This window comes from Micromys minutus (assembly GCF_963924665.1).
Source record: "Micromys minutus genome assembly, chromosome: 4".
NCBI classification, from domain to species: domain Eukaryota; kingdom Metazoa; phylum Chordata; class Mammalia; order Rodentia; family Muridae; genus Micromys; species Micromys minutus.
The window spans coordinates 13,281,724-13,305,053 of record NC_137973.1 but is presented as its reverse complement, the minus strand read 5'-3'; the positions used below and the strand labels follow the sequence as shown (position 1 = coordinate 13,305,053).

General features: G+C 39.7%; 1 protein-coding gene across 1 annotated transcript in view; it reads left to right on the top strand.

Moving 5' to 3' along the window:
• The window catches only part of WDR49 (WD repeat domain 49), a gene marked incomplete at both ends in the record, with an annotated part of 205,975 nt that overhangs the window by 84,067 nt on the left and 98,578 nt on the right, over positions 1-23,330 (top strand). The window contains one exon of the mRNA XM_080915350.1: positions 3,226-3,459. Coding sequence (XP_080771476.1) covers positions 3,226-3,459 — 234 coding nt within the window. The remainder of the gene's footprint in view (positions 1-3,225; positions 3,460-23,330) is intronic.

Here is a 23,330-nt window from a genome sequence, read left to right as displayed (position 1 = left end):
TTTTCTGGGAAATTTTCAAATTACTTTTTAAGCTGTTGTATAAATTTGCACTCTCACCAGCTTGGACTACCACAATGCCAGCATGTGCTGTCTCTCGAATTTTTGATCTTAGTCATTCTAATGAATGTAAAATAAAATATACAGGTCATTTTGATTTGAATTTTCCTGATGAGTAAGGACTTTGAACATTTTTTTTAAGAGCTTGTTGGGCCAGACGATGGAGGTTATGGAAACCATGTGCAATTTAACTTTGCAGTCTGTATTCCATGTGGACCAGACTGGGTGGCTTGTGTCCTATAGATTAGAATTCTGCAATATTCTGCATGGCTATCTACATGTTGGCAAAATTATGCTCCTTCTAAGGTCCTGGGAAAAATTTATTCCCTTCCTTATCAGCCTTTTTCTTTGCTTTCATTTTATTATTCTTTATCATCATAGCCAGCAACATTACATTGCTAGATTGTTTTTCTTTACTTTCTCCTTCAATATTTAAAGAACAATATTTATTCTAGTCATTTCTAAACAATTCATCTTAGTATTTCAATTTAAATTTTTAAAGATTATTTTAATGGTTTTTAAAAGTTTTACTTATGTACACAGGTGTTTCCCTTTATGAATTTATGTATATTATGTGTATTTCTTGTGACCTCTGCAATCAGAGGTTAGGACAGGATATAGAACTCTTCAGTAGTAAAATTAAGGTAATGGTAAATGGCCAGTAGTGAATTCAGCTGGGTCCTCTGGAAGATCAACAACATTCTTGACTATTGACCCAACTCTCTATAGAGACATAAATCTTAAAATATTTTGTTGTTGTTTTTATCTCTATTTAAAAATTGAAAATAATTTTTATACACTATATTTTGATAATGATATTCCCTCTCCCAGCTCCTCCCTACTCCCCCAACCATCCAAACCAACACCTTTCTTGCTCTCTTTCATTAGAAAAAAATAGATATCTAAAGCATGAAAAATATTGAAATAAGATAAAATTAAAACAAACCAATCTTAATAAAGTAAAAGAAGCAAATGAACAGAAAAATCAAAGTCCCCCCCCCAAAAAAAAGGTCAAGAAATACTTAAGGACACATTGGCAATCACAAAAATCTTTTGAAAGCACAAAATCAGAAACCAGAATATATAAACAAAAAATTATCTGTTGAGAAAAAAAAAACCAAAAGCAACAAACAAAATAAAACAGAACAACAAATGAAACAAGACAAAGAACTCCCAAACAAAAACTAAACTTTAGACAAGTTACTGAGCCAAACAAACAAAAGACAAAAACGAAAACCAAACAAACACAAAAATATCCCTCCAAAAATACTATTGAGTTTATTTATTGTTTGGGTCATCTATTACTGTGCATCAGGCCTGGCCTTAAGTGTGCTTTGTATACCTAGTGAGACCACATTGGAGGACACTGCTGTTTCCATTTTTGAATGGTTGTCAGGTAGTGATAGTTTCTGGGTTTAGGAGAACTTGTGTGGACTTCTACTCTCAAATGGGAAGTCATCAGGTTCAGACCTGTGCAGAACCTATGCATACTTCCAGTCTGTGTATACCTCAGTGTATCAGTCCTACTGTGTTCATAAGGCCTTGTTTCTTCAGTGTTCTCCATCCCCTGTGGCTCTTAAAATTTTTTTCACCTCTTATTTTACACCATTGCCAGAACCATGAGAGGAGGGAATTGATGGACACATTCCATTTAGGAGTAAATGTTCCATGATCTCTCAGCATTGTCACATTTTACATCTACGTTCTCTGTATTATTATTTATTATCCTGTCTACTGCAGGAGGAAACTTCTCTGTTGATGGTGTAGCGAGACAGTGATCTATGCATATAGCAAATGTTCTTTTGTTTCTAGATTCCTTTAGTGGAGCACTAGTCTTCTTTTTTCCCTCTAGGTCTCTGGCCTATCTGATCTTAGGATCTTGGCTATTGAAACCATGGGAGGAATAAGTTCTATCTCATGATGTGGGCTTTAAGTGTGAGCACGTATTGGTTGGTTACTCTCTCAAGATTTGTGCCATTATTGCATAAGTATATCTTCATGTTATTCTCCATTATAGGTCAGAGTATCGTAGCGGGTTCGTGTTGACCCGTCTCCTTTGTTAGCATGCATGTTACCTCCCAGTACTAGCCAATATAAGTGAAGACTCTGGGTAGGCACCAGTTCAGTTTCTCAATATGCAACACATGATTTAGGTCTTGTCTTCAGTCATGGGACTTTTTGCTACACTAAAACACGGATTAAAAAATGTAGTACGTTTACACTATGGAATATTTCTCAGTAATTGAAGAGCTGAAATCATAAAATTTACAGGTAAATGCATGCAACTAGAAAAATAAGATCATTCTGAATATGATAGCCCAGACCTAAAGAGATAGACACGGTATGTATTTGATTATATGTATATGTGAATGTTACATATTAAATCTTCAATAATCAACCTACAATCCAGAGGTTAAGTTTAAAGAAGGAACTACAATGGAGTGATATTCCCCCAGGAAAGGGAAGTAAAATAGATAGTTGGGATGAATTGGGAGGATGGAACAGGAGGATAAAACAGAGGGGAGAAGAGAAAATCTGCATGATGGAGGGACCACGGTGAGAGATAACTAAACTAAGATCCATTTCAGGGGGTGTAAGAGAAACCCAACACAGTAGAACTTCCTAAGTATAGACACGAAGGTGATATAAACAGGGTCACCAAATAATGGGGAAGACGGAGCCCGAGAAAAAAATCTCTTGTCAGCAAATAAAGCCTTTATTTATGGTACTGGGTTACAATTTTTTTGAATTGTTGTCAAAAGAGGTCCCATGGGAACTTTCACTCTACCTAGGCTATTATTGCCAAGAATTTTGGTTACTTTTCAATCTTAACATTTTTAATTAAACCATACTTGAAACCTTGCTTTTGAGTTTTAAAATGACATATTCATAGGTTCCTGGATTCGCACATGAGAATTTTTAGGAAAGCATTGTTTGGTGTATTCCAGGCATATTCTAAGCCTGTATTTCAATTCCAGAGATTGAAAGAATGCTCAGTACTTGCATTAGAGAAACTTATATGTTTGAGGGTTAATTGAAACACGAAACAGGAGTATCCTGACAGAAATCACTGTGCTGTAGAAGTCAAGATATAAATAGAAAGATAGAACCTGAAACTGTTGTTAACTTATTTTTTTTTTAATTTCCTTGTTATCACTTGTCATCCAGGTTTTGAGACTCTGGGATATTCAACACCAGCTGTCCATTCAAAGGATAGCATGTTCTTTTCCCAAAAGTCAGGACTTCAGGTGCCTTTTCCACTTTGATGAAACGCATGGACGCCTTTTTATCTCCTTCAATAATCAGATTGCCTTGTTGGCCATAAAAAATGAAGCCAGCAAGAGGGTGAAGAGCCATTTGAAAGCAGTCACTTGTGTCCTTTACAATTCCCTCCTGAAACAGGTAAAGACACCTTCTTCTCTTCTATTCACCTGACAGTTCCCCAAGGCCAGTGGTTTCTTTCGCCAACTCAGCCTCAAACAAAACCAAAGGCAATAATCTCCCTTTACAAAGAGAAGTATCCTTGATCCACAGTAAGGATTCCACTGATCCATGGATATAATAAGGACAAACATTTAGACTATAGCTAGGGAGTATGTTGGTTTAGTAAAGTGATGGATGTAGGTTTTTTCATCATGGACTGAACAAGAATAGACAGGCCAAAAGAAAACAAGGCCCCATTCAAAGAATGGCAGGCAACGACAGAATTCTGAATGTGAGAGAAACAGTCTTCCATAGAGACTATTTGGTTATCCAATATGAAATGACCAGCCCCAAACTATACATAATAATTTTGTTATATAGACTAAGCAGACTGTATTTAAGAATACATATTCATATATATATGTATACATATGTGTGTGTGCACATATAACATATATGCATGTAAATATATGTGTATATATGTATATATATGTATATATATAAGTATATGATACCATATCTATGCATGTAAATATATGTATATGTAAGTACATGTAAATATATATGCATGTAACAACATTTTTTTAAAGGCCAGATATTTAAAAAGAGCAAGGAGGGGCTTTATGGAAGGGTTTAGAGAAAGGAGACAGAGGAAGAAATGCTGTAATATCACTTTAATCTTGAAATTACAATTAGAAACCACAGTGGTGAATCTAGTAAATAGCACATGGGCAGGAGATGACGGAGCTGCTGCGTGCTCTTCTGCAGTGTGTGTGTCCAGGTGGATTCACATAAGAGGAATTTCATTATGAGGAATCACAACATTTGTGTTAAAGCCAACACAGTCCATAATGTAATCATACCTATCTTCTTTAGCCTCTAGCTCAGGTTTTCAGCCAAAATGCAGATGCTCTTGGTTATGAAATCCTTTTTCATGATCACCGCCCTCTTGTATCCTGGCGGAAAATTCTGAAATATGCATGAAATGTAATTAGCCAAGACCTAATTTTCTCCCCAGCATATTTTACACCAGTGGCTCAAAGTGGCAGCGTGGAATGTATTCATAAGAAAATGATTCAGTTAAATGGGATTCCACTTGGTATGCAGCACGGGTGTTGTTTGTCTCTCCACCACTCTAATGACATTGCAGCCTTTGCTTATGGGATCGCTACCTGAATCTCAATGAGGCTTGTCTCTTCGGGAGCCTGATGCCACACAGATGCTGGCCAGGAAAGCTGGTAGAGGGGTCAGCTCCAAGGCTGGTGGAAGAGGCAGGCAACACTGACCTTTAGTCTACTTCCATCTTTAGCTCAGTCCCAGCACAGTGAGAGCGACATAGAAAGCATACCTCCAGCTTGTGTTCAATTAAACAATAACTCCAACCTAGCCTTACTTGTCAAGTCTCGGGTGCTTCTGCACTGGCTCAGGAATGAGTAGTTCAGATACTGTAAAGGGGAGGAAAGTGCTTTGTCAGTAATAAGCATTGTGTCATGTCACCATTTCAAACACTCCATTTCCCGGTTATTCTTGGAGACAAAAGTCCTTGACAAAACAATTCACTGAGAGTTCCATCTGCACAGAAAACTGTCCCCCGCAAATGTTTTACTGAACTTCACAAAGGCAACTGGTTAATTTGGCTCCCCATGGCCACTGAGAGATGGCTGCATTTGTTACCCAGAGAAAATTCTGTTAATTGAGACCTGCAAAATGAAAATGCTAGGTTGGCATGTAGATCTTGAAGATCCTGTGTTGATCAGCTTTAAGATGAGCCACATTTGGTGAGGAATTCAGCTTGCAGGACAAAGAAAAGAACTGGAATCTTCCACTTGGGAGTTGAAAGCAATGCCAGCGTTATGCAGGCAGGCTACAGAGACAAAGGGGCCATAGGCTTGTAAGAGGCTGCAGGCAGTACCTCAGCACAGTCAGGTGTTGCTTGCTGCTTGTTGCTAGGTTTAACAACAGCCATAACTGGAAACATGAATGCATATCCAGAGCACACAGACCTGTGTATTGCTTCACCATCTTTCCTTAGCCACTAAGCTAAAGAAAAACACTTTAAGATTACACCTTAGGAAAGCATCCCACAGAAGCACAGAGAAAACGGTTTCCCCACAGTCCTATCAGTCAGGAGCAAGTTACTATTTTAGAATAGCTGAACAAGCAACTATGTCTATTTTTGGACACGTAACAGGTGTAAGGAATGAAGCAAAGATTAGTAGACTGTCACCCTTATCTGCCCAGTCCTACTAGCTCAGGGAGACTGGTCTCTAGGACAGGCCGGAATCATACTCTCAGACTGATTGCTACAGCTATTACTCATCACAAAATGGAAAAAATAATAAAGAAACAGATGAAAAGGAGTTGAGGGACATTCCGAAGTTCTTTGCTAGCTGGCTTGGGAATCTTTAAGGAAAAGATAGTTCTAGGCAGGAGACGCAGCAGGAGCATGGGTGAAGCTTGCTGTGCCATGTGAATCCACTGGGACAGATTCAGTTGGGGAGTTCCTGTGGAAACCTGGATTGGCTACCCCAGCTACAAGACTTGAAGCCCACATATGAATGCTGCTCAGCGATAATTCTATTTGGTCACAGCACACACTCGGGGTCAAAAAGAGTTCTCACGATATGGTCTAAATCCCGGAAGACTCAAATCTTTGGGGAATCTGAGACGTGAAGAACATTTTCCTTGTCAGTTTTTTCAGAGGCTTACAATAGATATTTCTAGAAGATACATAATGTATGACAACACAAATTTCCCTTTTCACATTTTGTTTTAACAGTTAATACTTTAGTTATGCATTGTAGCAAGCACTTATATTTTATTGGGTATAAATGGAAGCTATTTTGATTGTGCAATAATTTATGAAACCATAAAGAAGTCTAAAGACCAAAAGTGTTAAGAACCACTGTGATAGGAAGGTGGAGGTTAGGATGGGGGGCAGACGACTGACCTTGCTTCCCAAAATATGTGTCTTAGAGGATTGGGAAATCATACTGCTGCCTTCCCCAGGGTTGGTTTGTAAGGCTGGCCGTTGACCTCTTCAAAGCAATTCCCTGACTGTTGTTCTATTACTGAAAAAATTCTGCTTTGAGGAATCTGATTTTCTTACTGACTTCCGAGAATTCCTTAATCTTTTGTTTTAAACATGGGTCAGGGGTAGGTGTTAAGAAATCTAGGGTGTAGCCACTGGGCCCCACACTCTCTTTCTCCTTTTGTCTCATCTTTAAGACTTTTATTTTCCAAATTTGATGATAATCTTTTCTTCTGTTGCTGTTTTAACATTTTGCAGACATTTCAATGTTATTTCATTCCAGCTGGGCTTCAGAGTGGAAGCCTGAGCTTGGCCTTTTGTAAAAGCAGCTTGGCATACTTCTACCAATTCATTTATTTCTATGTAGTCTTTTCTTTTCCTTTTTTTCCAGACACCTTCCTAAGAGAAGGTGCTAAACCACACAGAGTCTCTTAAAAGCACCACATGTCCTCACAGCTAGCCAGAGACTGTATGTGACCTGACCTTGGAAAGTTATTTTGAAAGAGTTAAAGTAACTGAAGTCACTGAGTGGGCTGCAGGCAGTGTTCATAGTGTTTGCAGATTTCTTTAAGGAAGGTTTTCTTAAAATCCCATAATAAAAGAAAATTTAAAAATATGCAGTTTAAATGTCAGAGAACGTAGAAGGGTCAGGATTTCTGCTTCTTGATAAAAGTTCATGTGATTTTACAAAACATGATGTCAATTGTCTTTAACCTTTAATATATTTTAGTCAACTTAGATCTTTACGTGTCACCGAATTTTGAGATAAATATGTTTATTATTTTATTAGAATAAATAACCTATACAAAGCATTATCTGTAAACACTACCTGCTAATTGTAAGAAACTAAAACAATGCAATGAAGCTCAGCTAAGGAAGGAGCTGCTGCAGAGGTCTTACCAACAAGATGTTTTTGGTTTTCTGTTTGTTTGCTTTGATAGAGCTAGCCAAGGCTTTATTTTGAAAACTACAATTGAACTGAGTTGGGTGAAAGGCAGGTTTCACCACTGGGATATCTCAGAGGAATTCCTTCCCAGTTTAACCAGAGATGTATGGACTGATCCTTGGGCAGGTCTTTTATTCCCTGGACTCTGCCCTACAGCTCTCTGCCCTGTGAGCCCTGAGCAGCAGCAGAAGCTCACGGTGCCAGTGACTCCAGTGGCCATTCGATTGGGCCGGATATCAGAAGACTCAGACAGCAGCGACATCAGCCTCCCACCGAGGTTTCAATCTTCTTAATGACCACGGCCATAGCGTGGCTAAAAGTACTGGTGGTCTTTAGATACTCAAGTTCTGCATCCCCAGACCCCAGCCTGCTCTCCTCACCCTCCAGCAGTGTGTTGTAAGTGGCGATCTCCGGGTTGACTTCCATCAGCTCCTGGTACTCTAGCCGTTGCCTAACCACATCCTGCTTGGCCCATTGCAGGGGAGCCTCCAGCTCAGCCAACCTGGCTTTGGCATCCTTTTTATTTATTTTTTCTTACAACTTCATTTAAAAGAGAGAGAGAGGGAGAGACAGAGGGAGGGAGAGAGAGAGAGAGAGAGAGAGAGAGAGAGGGAGGGAGGGAGGGAGGGAGAGAGAGAGAGAGAGAGAGAGAGAGAGAGAGAGATACATGTACAGATTTCTAAAAGCATTTTGGCATAAAACTATATGAATATATATTTTTTCAGTATCTGACTTTTTTTTAAAGGTTTGATAGTATGCATTGAAATCTTACTAGTTACCATAAACATAAAGTACATGTAAAACAAAACGTAACATGGAAAGAGTCGAAGTTTTCTTGGTGTATATAGATTAAACATAATGATTCTTAAATACCAAAAATTGCCACAAAGCTATCTTCTTAGCTCTTGAGCTGTTAATGATTTAAGGTTTAGGTGTGCCCCACTCTGAGTGTGTGCTGTACACTTGTTGTTGTTGTTTTTCTAAGAAGGACTTAGGCTCCACTTTTTGGCCTTTCTTTTTTCTTTTTTGAGCTTCATATGATGTGTGAATTGTTTCTTGGGTATTCAGAGCTTTCTGGGACTAGTATCCAATTATCTGTGACTGCATATTATGTCTGCTCTTTTGTGATTGGGTTACCTCACTCAGGATGATATTCTCTAGATACATCCATTTTCCTAGGACTATCATAAAGCCATTGTTTCTAATAGCTGAGTAGTACTCCATTGTGTAAATATACCACACTTTCTGCATCCATTCATCTACTGAAGGACATCTGGGTTCTGTACAGCTTCTGGCTATTATAAAAGGGCTGCTATGAACACGGCCTTGGCATCCTTAATGGGTATCTCCCCATGTTGCTTGGCAACAGTAATGGCAGCCTCCAGCATTGCCCTCTGGCCTTTGAGGGGTTCAAGTCTCCATGGTTGGTGTTGCGGCTCATGTCAGAGACATCAGTCTTTGTGCGGAGTGGTTGGTGATGTGCACTTCTGCGATGACGTGGTCCATGTCCCGGGATTCGCTATTGTACATGAATAACACCAGAGACATGAAAGTGTTGCTCACAGATTTCTTCTTTCTGGGTCTGTATCCGTCAGCCTTTCCAGGCGGCCCTCCGGTTTCCGCTTTCTTCGTGTATGCTCCATCCACTTTCCTCTTGATGAGGACAATTTAATTTTGTAAGCTTGTTCCTCTCATTCTCATACTTATTCTTGAAGTCCTCCACGAGTCCCTGCATGTTGCCGAGCTCCGCCTCCAGTTTTAGCTTCCTCTGGCCCCGGGAGTTCAGCTGCCTGGGAAGGTAGTTGCTATAAGCTCTCAAACACGTGGTCCTCGTTGCTCCTTGCTGTCTTCTGTTGCTGTAGCAACAGTAACAAGATGTCTCTGCTGCTCCAGAAGGCATACCTTGTTAGTGAAGGAGGCGAATTTATTCTTAAGGGATTTAATCTGCTCCTTCTCCTGAGTGAACACAGCCTAGATGTTGGGGTCCACCTCCAGCTTCATGGGGTTCAGGAGCTCTGGTTCACTGTGACCACATGACGCCCTCCGCAGAAACTGCCCAGACCCATTCTAGCGCCCAGACTTTCCCGGAAGCTGCGACCACTGCCCCCAGACAAAGCTGGGAGAGCTAACGGGCACACCAGGTGCACTTTTGTAGGGGCAGCTGCCCGGGTCGGAGGTATACGTCTGATAGGATAGCTGAGTCACCATGATGGACCAGAGTGAAGGCAGCTGAAGACAGGTTTGAGAGGGAGCTGAGCAGCTGCCCTAGGCGGTCATCAACAAGTTTTAAAACTACTTTGTGTGAGAAAGAGACTATCTCACACAGATACAGCTGCGTCACTTACATTTATTTATTTATTTTAAAAGTAATAATTTGTTTTAATTATATTGTATTAGATATAATGTTTTATTTCTTTGATTTTTCTCTCACAGGGTTTATTTCCAGCCTTTCTGATTTCATTACAACATGTTATTCATCAAGAGTAAAACAATTCAAGTATTAAAATAAATCAACGTCTATAACCAATAATGCCAAAACCGTTGGTTCTGTTGGCATATACCCAACTTCCACTTGGTGTCTGCAACAGCCTTGCTGGTATTTCACCTTAGCAGGACGCAGGCTGTTAGTTTTCTAGCCTCTCTACTTCATATGTTTACTTTGCTATAGCTCTTGTCTGTAAGCAAACTTATCAACAGGGGAAACTTCAGTGCATTCCCAGTGTGTATTGATTCACGAAAGGCAGTTGTCATATCGATCAACTGAAGCTTTGTCCCTTTAATTCCTTTGAGGGATTTGATTATTTGTCGACAATTCAGAAACTCCACCGTGCACCACGTAACACTAGAATCTATTGCTTCTCTTCGGCTTCACTTTGGACCCGTGGCACCTTTTCCCTCCAGGAGCTGGACTCTGAAATTACCACTCTGTTCCCCACTTCTGTGGAGACCAGCGTTCAACCTTCACGTGGAAGTGAGAATGCTTGGGATATTTTACTTACTATAGGGTCCTACAGTTCCATTCCCAGTCCTATAAATGACACGGTTTTATTTATTTTATCCATGAATAACAGTCCAACGTATCCACATTTCCATCTTCTTCATCTGCTCACACGTGGGTTGTCTGGGGGTGGATTTCTTTGTGTTGTGAGCTGCGCCACAGCAATTAGACGAGTGCAACTGTGTCTTCTACATAACACACAAATGTGTATAAAATATATAAATTATTTATACATTATATAAATATAGTATGTTTATAAACACACAGTTTTTTATTGGAGCCAAGACTTGTAATGAGTAAAAAAACTGTGAAAGTGGTCACCATCATGTTCTTAAGTCTATGGATAAAAACGTGTAATGTCTATGCTTCAGTATGTTAAATTACACACTTTCTTTTTTTTAAACAACTTTATTTTACAAAACAAAGATAAATGTACAGATTTTAAACATTTTTTGCTTAAAATTATACATTTTTTGTCAGTACTTTTTTCAGATTTTAACATAATTTATACATAAAACTATATGAATATATTTTTTAGTCAGTACTTGATTTTTTTCAAGGTTTGATTGTATGCCTTGAAAACTTAATAGTTACAATGAGCTAAAGTACATGTAAAATAAAATGTAACATGGAAATAGTTAAAGTTTTCTTGTTTTGTAAGAATTTTTTTTGTTTTGTTTTGTTTTCTGTATTTCTTGGACTTCATACAGTCTGTGAGTTGTTTCTAGGGGAAGTGCAAGCGTCTGGGGTTAGCATCCCACTATTAGTGACTGCATATTATGACTGTTCTTTTGTGACTGGGTTATCTCACTCAGGATGATATTCTCTAGATGCAGCCATTTTCTTAAGAATTTGGTTAAGTCATTGTTTCTGGTGGCTGAGTAGTATTCCATTGTGTATATGTACCACAATTTTTGTATCCATTCATCTTCTGAAGGACATCTGGGTTCTTTCAGGCTTCTGGCTATTATAAATAGAGCCGCTATGAACATTGTGGTGCATATATCTTTGTTGTGTATTAAAGTGTCTCTGGGGTATATGCCCAGAAGTGGAATAGCTGGGTCTTCAGGTAGTGCTATATCCAATTTTCTGAGGAATCGCCAGACAGATTTCCAGAGTGGTTGTATTAGCTTGCAACCCCACCAACAGTGGAGAAGTGTTCTTTCTCCGCAGCCTCGCCAGCATCTGCTGTCATCTGAGTTTTGGATCTTGGCCAATCTGACTGGTGTGAGGTGGAATCTCAGGGTTGTTTTGATTTGCATTTCCCTGATGGCTAAGGATGTCGAGCACTTCCTCAAATGTTTCACGGCCATTCGGTGTTCCTCAACTGAAAACGTTTTGTTTAGCTCTGTACCCCATTTTTTTAATAGGGTTATTTGATTCTCTGGTGTCTAGCTTTTTGAGTTCCTTGGATATTAGGCCTCTATCTGATGTGGTGTTGGTAAAGATCTTTTCTCATTCTGTTGGTTGCCGTTTTGTTTTCTTGACAATGTCCTTAGCCTTACAGAAACTTTGCAATCTCATTAAGTCCCATTTGTTAATCTTTGACCTTAGAGCTTGAGCCATTGGTGTTTTGTTCAGATAATTTTCTCCTGTGCCTATGTGTTCTAAGGTTTTCCCTACTTTCTCATCTAATAGTTTCAGTGTATCTGGTTTAATGTGTAGATCTTTGATCCACTTACACTTGAGCTTTGTACAAGGAGATAAGAAAGGGTCTATTTTCATTCTTTTGCTTGCTGAGTGCCAGTTGGACCAGAACCATTTGTTGAATAGGCTGTCCTTTTTCCATTGAATGTTTACTGCTCCTTTGTCAAAAATCAGGTGACCATATACATGAGGGCTCATTTCTGGATCTTCTATTCTATTCCATTGATCCACATGCCTATTTCTGTACCAGTACCTAGCAGTTTTTAGCACAATTGCCTTGTAATATAGCTTGAGGTCAGGGATAGTGATTCCCGCAGATGTTTTTTTGTTGTTGTTGTTGTTGTTGTTGTTGTTGTTGAGGATGGATTTCGCTATTCTAGGTCTTTTGCTATTCCATATGAAATTGCACATTGATCTTTCCAATTCCATGAAGAACTGGGTTGGAATTTTGATGGGGATTGTATTGAATCTGTAGATTGCTTTTGGTAGGATGGCCATTTTTAAGATGTTGATTTTTCCAATCCATGAGCATGAGAGATCTTTCCATTTTCTGAGATCCTCCTCAATTTCTTTCTTTAGAGGTTTGAAGTTCTTGTCATACAGGTCCTTCACTTCCTTAGTTAGAGTCACACCAAGGTATTTCATAGTTTTGTGACGATTGTGAAGGGTACCTTTTCCTTAATTTCTTTCTCCACATGTTTGTCCTTTGAGTATAGGAAGGCTACTGATTTGTTTGAGTTAATTTTGTATCCAGCCACTTTGCTGAACTTGTTTATCAGCTGTAGGAGTTCTCTGGTGGAATTTTTGGGGTCACTCAAGTACACTATGATGTCATTGGCAAAGAGTGATGTTTTTATCTCTTCCTTTCCGATTTGTATCCCCTTAATCTCCTTTTGCTGTGTAATTGCTCCAGCCAGGACTTCCAGTACTATGTTGAATAGGTAGGGGAAGAGTGGGCAGCCTTGTTGAGTCCCTGATTTTAGTGGGATTGCTTCAAGTTTCCCGCCATTAAGTTTGATGTTGGCTGTTGGTTTTTTGAATATTGCTTTTATTATGTTTAAGTATGGACTTGGATTCCTGTTCTTTCCAGTACTTTTAACATGAAGGGGTGTTAGATTTTGTTGAATGCTTTCTCAGCGTCTAGTGAGATGACCATGTGATTTTGGTCTTTGAGTTTGTTTATATGGTGGATTACGTTGATGGATTTCCTTATGTTAAACCATCCCTGCATCCCAGGGATGAAGCCTACTTGGTCATGATGAATGATCGTTTTGATGTGTTCTTGGATTCGGTTTGCAAGGATTTTGTTGAGTATTTTTGCATCAATGTTCATTAGTGAGATTGGTCTGAAGTTCTCTTTCTTTGTAGGGTCTTTGTGTGATTTAGGTTCAAGGGTTTTTGTAGCCTCAAAAAATGAGTTGGGTAATATTCCATCTGATTCTATTTTTTTGAATAGTTTGGCAAGTATTGGTGTTATATCCCCAATAAATGTCTGATAAAATTCTGCACTGAACCCATCTGGACCTGGGCTATTTTTGGTTGGGAGGCTTTTGATGACTTCTTCTATTTCTTTAGGTGTTATAGGGTTATTTAGATGGTTTACTTGGTCCTGGTTTAACTTTGGGATCTGGTATCTGTCTAGGAATTCGTCCATTTTCTCCAGATTTTTCAATTTTGTGGAGTATAAGTTTTTGTAGTAGGATCTGATGATTTCTTGAATTTCCTCAGTTTCAGTTGTTATGTCGCCACTTTCCTTTCTGATTTTGTTAATTTGGATACTCTCTCCTTGCCCTCTAGTTAGTCTGGCTAGGGGTTTATCAATCTTGTTGATTTTCTCAAAGGACCAACTCTTTGTTTTGGGTTGAGTTGTGTCTGTGTTTTTTTTCTTCTTTTAGTTTTCTTGTTTAGGAGTTTTCTTGTTCTTACTAGGCTGTATTTTCCCTCATTGTATTGGGTTTTCCACCTATAATTCGTTGTAGTGCTGGGTTTGTGGTCAGATATTGTGTGAATTTTGATTTGTCTTGAAATATTTTCGTCTCTCCATCGATGGTGATTGATAGTTTTGCTGGGTATAACAGCTTGGGCTGGCACTTGTGCTCTCTTAAGGAGTGCATGATGTCTGTCCAGGCTCTTCTAGCTTTCATAGTCTCTGTTGAGAAATCGGTTGTGAGTCTGATTGTTCTGCCTTTATACGTTACCTGACCCTTTTCCCTTACTGCTTTTAGTATTCTTTCTTTACTTTGGGCGCTTGATGTTTTTACTATTATGTGTCGGGAGGTATTTCTTTTTTGGTCCAACCTATTTGGAGTTCTGAAGGCTTCTTTTATGCTCGTGGTCATCTCATTCTTGAGGGTAGGGAAGATTTCTTCTACACTTTTGTTGAAGATATTTACTGTGCCTCTTAGTTGATACTCTTCTCCCTCTACTATTCCTATTATCCTTAGGTTCGGTCTTCTCATTGTGTCTTGGATTTCCTGGAGATTTTAGGTAAGGAGCTTTTTGTTTTTTGCATTTTCTCTGGCTGTTTTGTCTATGTTTACAATGTTGTCTTCTGCCCCCGAGATTCTCTCTTTGATCTCTTGTAATCTATTGGAAATGCTTGCTTCTTTGACTCCCGATTTTTTTTTTTTTTTTTTTTTTTTTGGTGTTCTGACTCTAGGGTTATCTCTTTTAGCGTTTTCTATATTGGGTCAATTTCTGTTTTAATTTCCCTCTTCCATTCCTTTATTTCTTTGTTTCTGTTTTCCTCTACTTCTTTGAGTTCTTTGAGTGTTTTTCTTGTTTTTTCTTTAAAAGCTTCTTGAATCTTTTTGCTTTTCCTCCCTTTCTTGTTTAAGTATCTCTATCAACATCTTGAGGTATGATTTCAGGTCTGCATCTTCTTTTTCTGGAGTGTTTGGAATTCCGATGTTTACTGTTATGGGAGAGCTGGGTTCTGGTGTTGCTAGTTTGTCTTGGTTTTCTTGGGATATATTCTTTCTCTTTCCTCTTGCCATTTTGCTGTCAGTGATATGTTCTTGCCTTTCCCTTGTATCTGGTCTGTGTCCCTGGTTCTCCACTGGTCCAGGTGTCAGATGGGCCGAGCCCTGTTTTATGCCTCAGAGTCGTCGGGTGTGAGCAGACGTTCCAACGTTATATTCCTGGTCGCTGCATCAGGCACGGCAGGGCAGGGCAAGGCAGGGTGTGCACTTTCTGTGTGCACTCCGCAGAGATCTCTCTGCTCCCCTCAGCCTAGGTTTCCCACTCACCAGTTGCTCAGCCTCTACGAGCCGCCGTTCCAGGTGGCAGATGGGCCAGGCTCTGCTCTGCATCCTCAAGTCGCCTCCGGGTGGAAACAGAAGTTCTAATTTTCTGTTCCCAGTTGCTGGATCGGGCAAGGCAGGGCAGCGCAAGGCAGGGTGTGCACTTTCTGTGTGCACTCCGCAGAGATCTCTCTGCTCTCTGGCAGTGCAGGTCTCCCACCCACCAGTTGCTCAGCCTCTACGAGCTGCTGTTCCGGGTGGCAGATGGGCCAGGCTCCGCTCTGCGTCCTGAAGTCGCCAGTTGCTCAGCCTCTACAAGCCGCCGCCGTTCCGGGTGGCAGATGGGCCAGGCTCTGCCATTACTTACATTTTAAATTCAATAACATATTGGATTATTCTTTAGAACTAAGTCATATTCTCTCTCACCTTCTCCCTCTCCCTCACCCTCTCCCTCTCCTCCTTCCCCTGTCTCCCCCTCCGTGTGTGTGTGTGTGTGTGTGTGTGTGTGTGTGTGTGTGTGTGTGTGTGTATTTCAAGGCCAGAGGTTGACATCTGGTGTCTGCTTCCATATATATATGTATATGGGAGCAGGACCTCTCAGTGAACCTATAATACATCATTTTTACTAGTTACAGTAACCAGCCTGACCTGGGAGTCCTTTCTCCTCCTTCAGAGCCCGGGGACTGAAGATAGGTCACCGTGCACACATCATTTACATGAGTGGTAACCATGGTCCTCATACTTTGATATCTGACTCTTTACCTGATAAATCAACTCCTGAGCACCAACCTCATAGTATTGTTAAAAGATATGCTAGTATCTCTTGTCATCTTCTTTCACTCATCTATTTTCTTTGGCGCGTTATTTTGCTCGTTCCATGGTTTTCCATGTAAATATATTCATAGTCACGATTTTATTAGCTAGGAGAAATTCTTAGAAATGGATTTCTAGGTTAAAGGATGTCCGTATTCCATAATTAGATACAGAGCCTGCTTCTTGAACTTTAGCATTATCTACCCTCCAGGAGTACACACATTAATCACCTCTATGGTCATTTCGAGGCATTCGTCTGACAGTGGCATTCTGGCTCCTTTCGGTGTTCCCTTGTTGCTGTCCTGATAAGCTAGCCTAGGGCAGAGGCTATGCAAATTTGCAGAGTGGGATTTGTGACTTTATCCCCAGTGGCACTGATTTTGAGGATTGTCCCAGTCTCACTGTCACAAGGATTCGATCTCAACTGAAGTGATTCACTAAATACTGAGGCACAGGCCCTGCCTTCTCTTTTGCATATCTTTTATTTTGGAGCAGATGGAGAAGGATTGAATTGTTTGAGATTATCAAGAGTTTAAGTGCTACTTCTCTTCGTAATTGTAAAATTGGGGGCAAAAGTTCAGATAGAATTGGGGAAATACTATCTCTACCTTACAAGACATACCACCTTCTTAGTATTTGTGTTCAGGGCCGAAGCAGTAAGATTCTGTTTTAAAAGAACAGGAAAGAACACTAATTACACTAATCTCCTTTGCTGCCTTATTCTTAGGCTGAAGGTGGCATTTTTTATTAACATAGATTTTTGTCATTGGTCAGATCAAAACTGTAAATGATTATAAAGCAGTTCTGAGGCCGGACGCTTCAATTATATGATTACTGCCTACCTCAGTACACATTGTACCGGGATACACACACACACACACACACACACACACACACACACAGAGAGAGAGAGAGAGAGAGAGAGAGAGAAACAGACAGACAGACATGTACATAGATACACACAAATGCGTACACACACAAGTTGAATGTTTACCTGCACATATACTTATTGCATAAGATTTTTTGGAAGGAGTAACATGCTTATCAAAAGATAAAAGCATACACACACACACACACACACACACACACACACACAGTAACCAAAATATCCCTATGGGCTACTATGCTGCTGCCCACAACCATGAAAAATAAGTAAGAGCCTGGGTCCAGCCCAGAGCCTACCATTCTGTCAGCTCCTGCCACATACCAAGGAAGCAGAAGCAAGGGCCATAGATTGAGCCCAGCAGGAGTGGCTCTTACCACCAGGTTCAGGAACTGCAGGGTGTCTCTTTTATGCCCTCAGAAGCAGGCTTGGTAGCACAGGGCCCTGGAACAGGCACCACAGTTCAGAGAGGCTGGTCGCCATGTGCTGGATTATATGAAGGGAACTGAAATTTGATTTATGTTCAGTGGTGGAACCCATTTTCCCTGTGTGTTGATCTCACTTTCCACCAGCCCTTATTTTGTGATCAGCACACTGAAATGACTGGCCAGCCTCAGCAGCCATCCCCGACCAAGTCCATGTGCAACCCACCTGTACTTCAAATTCTTCTTCTATCCATGGACTGGCCCTTCTGGGATTCCCAGGTCAGATAGGGAAATGTGTTTTTGGATAGAACTACAGGAGAGCGAGGATCCATGAATTATTTTATTCTTATACAATGAACGTACCACACCCCCCCACACACGTATTTGTGTATGTGTTATATTCATGCATATTATTCTATTATGTTCTTTTAAAAGACTATATATTATTTAGTAATTCTAAGCGTTCAAGAATATACCTTACATCAAATGCTTTTGTTGTAATGGCAGTGTGGATCTCTTTGGCATACATGCTGTATTTGAACATCCCTGAATCTTGTTCACAGGCGTTTTCAGCTATGGCTCCTTCCACCACCACATGTCTTCTTGCTATGATTTGGAGGATTATTGCATTGCTATTTCTGTCGCCGGAAATTCTTGCCTCCCAATTAGCTGCATCCTTTATGTCAGTAAGATCTTACCCCAATATCCAGCCCATCCCAAGTACCCTCTGCTTTCATCTCAGTCACATTGCTCGCTGATTCTTACAACTACCCAGCATCCTTTACATTTTCTATCTTCCTTTATTAAGTTTCTGCATTTACTTCTCATTTCATCACCCCCCTCCTTTTTTTTTTTTTTCTCACAAAAGGTAATGAGCGCATTTCATTATCTTGGGGACATCTTAGATACTCATTATGGGTGATCAATGAATTCAATGAATTAATACAAAGGAGCAAATTACGACTTAATGTGGGAAGAGGCAACACTTGATAAACAAAATTTATACATGGAGCGTGATTGTCCTAAAATATTCGAACCCAGACTGTATGCCAGTTCTCTGCATGTGAGCCTCCCCCTCATATCCCCAGTTCCTGAGATATAGCACCTAGTGATCCGATGAAAAATGAGAACAAGGAAAGTCACCTGCTGCTTGTTTTGGATCATAAATAACACTGACTAAGGAAATAAATTTATAAGCAGCAATTAAATAAAGTATCTCCATCCCCTGGTAGTCCGTGGTACCGGCTGCTATCACTTTTGATTGCTGCTGTTGCTAGACCCCTACTTGGGATGCATATGAACAATGATTCACTTTGCCTGCTATTTGTGGAATTGCAAGGAGACAATTAGGGGATGTGGATATAGCTTCCAATCTCTTGAAATTGTCTGATTAGCTGTGACACCCTCAGACGAGAGGCCCAGAAAGATCCCATATATTCCTAGACACCTATTATCTCAGGTACATAAAATGGTTTTTGTCCTTGCCAGAGAAGGCCTGCTCTGCATGTGAGGCCCATTTGCACTGGAATGTGGGTAGTAGGTGGGGCCACTTCTGTTCTGCAGGTGGAGAACAAGTCACTGGGCTGCAGCTTCCTCCTCTGATGAAACCAACCAGGCTTGAACTGCATAATTAAAGAAAATTTCTCTGATCACAATGAAACACATCATTGTGTCGCCAGCATTTATTCTTGGACTTTATTACTGACAACAATAACTAGCTAAAAATAAAGTCCCTAATGATGCCCCGTGGTTAAATTACTTTCCTAATCTGCCAATCGACATAAGCTGTGCTCTTTTCTTACTACACATGAAATCTTCTCATTCATTGTCATTCGAATGCTCCTGTGTCGCCCTGATTTGAGTCAAAGCAGTTGTGTGTTTTTGACATGGTTGGTTTCAATGCACTGCTTTTTTTTTTCTTTAAAAGAAATTTATTGGATATATTTTATTTACAATTCAAATGTTATTTCCTTTTCCGGTTTCCCCTCCATACCCCTGATCCCATCTCTTTTCCTCCCCTGCTTCTATGAGGGTGTTCACTCTCTCACCCACCCTCTCCCGTTTCCTAACATTCCTCTACACTGGGGCATTGAGCCTTGGCAGGACCAAGGGCTTCTCCTCCCACTGATGCCCAACAAGGCCATCCTCTGTTACCCATACAGCTGGAGCCATGGGTTCATCCACGTGTACTCTTTGGATGGTGGTTTAGTCCCTGGGAGCTCTGGTTGGTTGGTATTCTTGTTCCTATGGGATGCTCCACTATGTTCATAGCAACTTTTCCTAAAATAATAGCCAGAAGCTGGAATGCACTGCTTTCTTGCTGACAGCAGCAGAAGGCAGATCACCATATAATGGAGTCAGACTTTCTGACATTCTGCTCTTGTCACACTTGGTTCAAGTATCATGCAATGCTGCCGAAGGAGCAGAGAGAGGTGATGAAAACCGATGACTTGTGTGACTAGCGTGCCTGAGCTCAAGCCGGGGAGAGGGGAGGGAGGTTCAAAGAGGAGATGAACTGTGCTGATGCCAGAACAAAAGTCTACATAGGTGAAAGGGTAGTGGGGCAAACCTTTTCCATGGACTTTTAAAACTGAACTTCCATGTGTGTATCTGTTGGGGAATATTCACCTTTTAGTACTGAACAGCATAGCAGGTAATAGCTGGTCAAAATCCTAAGTTCTGTCACAAGCGTTAGCCTTTTGTTAAAAGGTCATCATCACACATTTTCCTCCTGCATAGAAAAAGTTGTGTTTCTTCATAGAATAAGAATCTAAATTCCTTTGAATTTATGTAGCACTGTCTTCTGCACATTATGCGGCTATTTTATGAAGTAATTTGAAACAGAGATGCTTACCTGTCCACAAACTGCAGAAGACTTGACCTCTCAACAATGCATCATGGTTGGCAGAGAAGCTCATGAAACCCCATCCTAGTTGAGGACATTCAGTTAATAATTGCTGATGGAGAGTGAGTAATGCTCTTTAGGGATGCGGGAGCTGGTGAGTTGCCGTCATTGCTCAATTAAACAATCCCCCCTATTTATACAGGTAACTCTAATTAAATATAGTGCATGTCACACAGAGACATGTGCGCATGATTCTCTCATTCTGTCACACACACACACACACACACACACACACACACACACACACACACACACACGACAGGATGATGACTTGCTTGACGGAGTTTGTTACAAGTAGAAAGGGGCTAAGAGATGTAACGGTAAGAGAGTGAACATGATCAGAGCACTTTATATATGTAAAGCATTACAAAAGAATCAAACAAATAATAGTTATATAAGATAATAATAAGCACGACATAATTTGAAATATTAATCTAGTTTCTAAAATTACAATTATCCTCACTCGTTTTTTGTGGTAGTAGAAAGTTGTATGTTATTTTTCTTAAATTCATTGGAATATGAAACATGAATTAGGCACATCATAGGCCAGTAAGATACAGTGTAGAAAAGTAACATGCCTAACTTTTATAGCTTATTTGTAGCAAAGCCATATGCTATAGTTACAAATTAACAACTGTTAACTTCTTTAAGTCTTTTAACAATGTTTGGCATAGCTGCTGTGATTATTTCTATATCACAGATGGGTAACGTTATGACTACAAAGGTTAATTAATATGATTGAACCTCATGCCCACCTTCAGATAATTAACTGCTGAAACAGTCAAATTGGAGCACATTTGCTGGAAAATCTGGGTCATCAAACAAAATCAAGAGGAAATAGTCCTATACTCGGGATGATGAAGTATTGCCATATTATTTCAAAGATACGAGTCATTCAGCTTTGAAAATTCCTCCTACTTTAATGATAATGTTTTATGTCATTTAAAGAATCATTTTATTAGAATTATAATTTCAAAGGACAAGGCTTAAGAGCACCGCGATCCAGACGCTTTTGTTTCTCCTGAGATACCTACTTTGTCGCTTCTTTCAAACCCTCCTTTTTTTTTTCTGTCTTGTGAATGACTTGATAAGCCAGGACACTCTTACATGGATAATTGCAGTAAACTCTATGTGGTTTTCCTGTAGCCCTGCTTTGTTCTCTGTTCTTATGTTAGAGGTACCTTTAAAACAAAAACTTTTGTAACAGTTTTCTCTTTTTAAATAATAATGACTTTTCTCTCGTTTTTTAAATTCATATTTTTGACAATTGAATATATGTAGGTAATTTATATATCCTGACTACTCTTAGCACCACTCACTTCCGTCTATATTATACTCCTGGCATATACTCTTCTGCCTATATTTTACCTTATGCCACATCTTTTTGTTTTTGTTTTTGTTTTTTTAACTCTCTTATTTTAACCAGAATTGTGTTATAACATGTTTGGAATTTTCCACTGGACCACATAGTTGGGTACAAAGCTGAATGCCAATAGTTTATTATAGAGAAGTTGAACGTTATGCACACTCTTCCTCAATTCATAATTGACTATTTATAGAGCCAGTCTTAGCAGAGAACAGTACCTAAGACAAGGGCCATCCATTGGAGGCAGTGTCAATCCTAGGCTGATGGTCCTGAGTGTTATAAGAAACCAGGCTGAGAAAGCCATGAAGAATAAATCAGTAAACAGCAATCCAGCTACTGCTCAGGCCTCCGGGTTCTTGTTTTTAACTACTACTGCCCTGGCATCTCACTGTAAAAGCTGTAAGGCAACATGAACCCATTCCTCTCCACACTACATTTAGTCATAGTGTTTTACCACAACAATAGAAATCCTAAGACATCTACCTTCTTTGTTTCTTCATATACTGTGAACTTGGTCTTCACTGAATTTCTTATTATGACTTAATGAGAAGTCCTCTTCTCCTCTAAGCAATTTTTGCACTTCATGGAGTTCTATAATGGAGTAAAGGTATGCCACACCATGCCATTGTCACCATGAATGGCAAAACCAGTTACCAAATCTAGAAAACAAGAACTACCAAGAATCATTAGTAAAATCATGGTTCTGAAATGTTTTATAAGATGAAAAATCAACAGTAGGTTAATTCATGCAATGGGCTGACATATCCAAGCCTTTTTTGTTTGTTTGTTTGTGATAGGAGCTGGGACTAGAACTAAGGAACTAAGGTCTTTATGCTATATGGCAAGTTCTTTATAGACTGAGCCATCTCCCTAGATCTTACTTGCAGTGTTCAGTACATAGATTTAAAGTCACTGAAAGCAGAAATCAATCACTAACTTCCTCTTATCACAGTCTAGTGGCTCAGCAAGTACCTGTAAAATGTATGGATGAATTTATAATTGTCACAATTTCATCTTTTCTAACATACATTTTATTTTACCAATGCATGTGATTATAACAATATAAACTATTCTAAGTAAGTTTACATTTATAGGAGGAAGTTTATCCTATAATCAAAAGAGGAAACACCTCATTTTCTCAAAATCTGGGTCTTCCCATAGATAAATTTCTCTCCACATATTTATGTACATACCGTGTTTCATTTGTTAATTAGATCTCTACAGGCTCACTGGCAGAGTGGTGTTAATAAAAAGGTGACTTACAGGGTATGTTCTTCATTAGGGAGCACAAGAAGCTATTGACTTGGTTCTATCAAATTCTTATATTATCATTCTTATATTTAATCTTGTTCCTTCTAGCATTTGATTTATTGCTTTCCTCTTGAAGTGTATATGTGCATTTGTGTTTAGCCTCTGCTCTTTGTTTTTAGTGACACACCAATAATTGTAAAACACACACACACACACACACACACACACACACAGAGAGAGAGAGAGAGAGAGAGAGAGAGAGAGAGAGAGAGAGAGAGAGAGAGAGAGAGAGAGAGAAATCTGAGCAAAGAGAAAGAGAAGAACTAAGGGCATAAAAATAAAA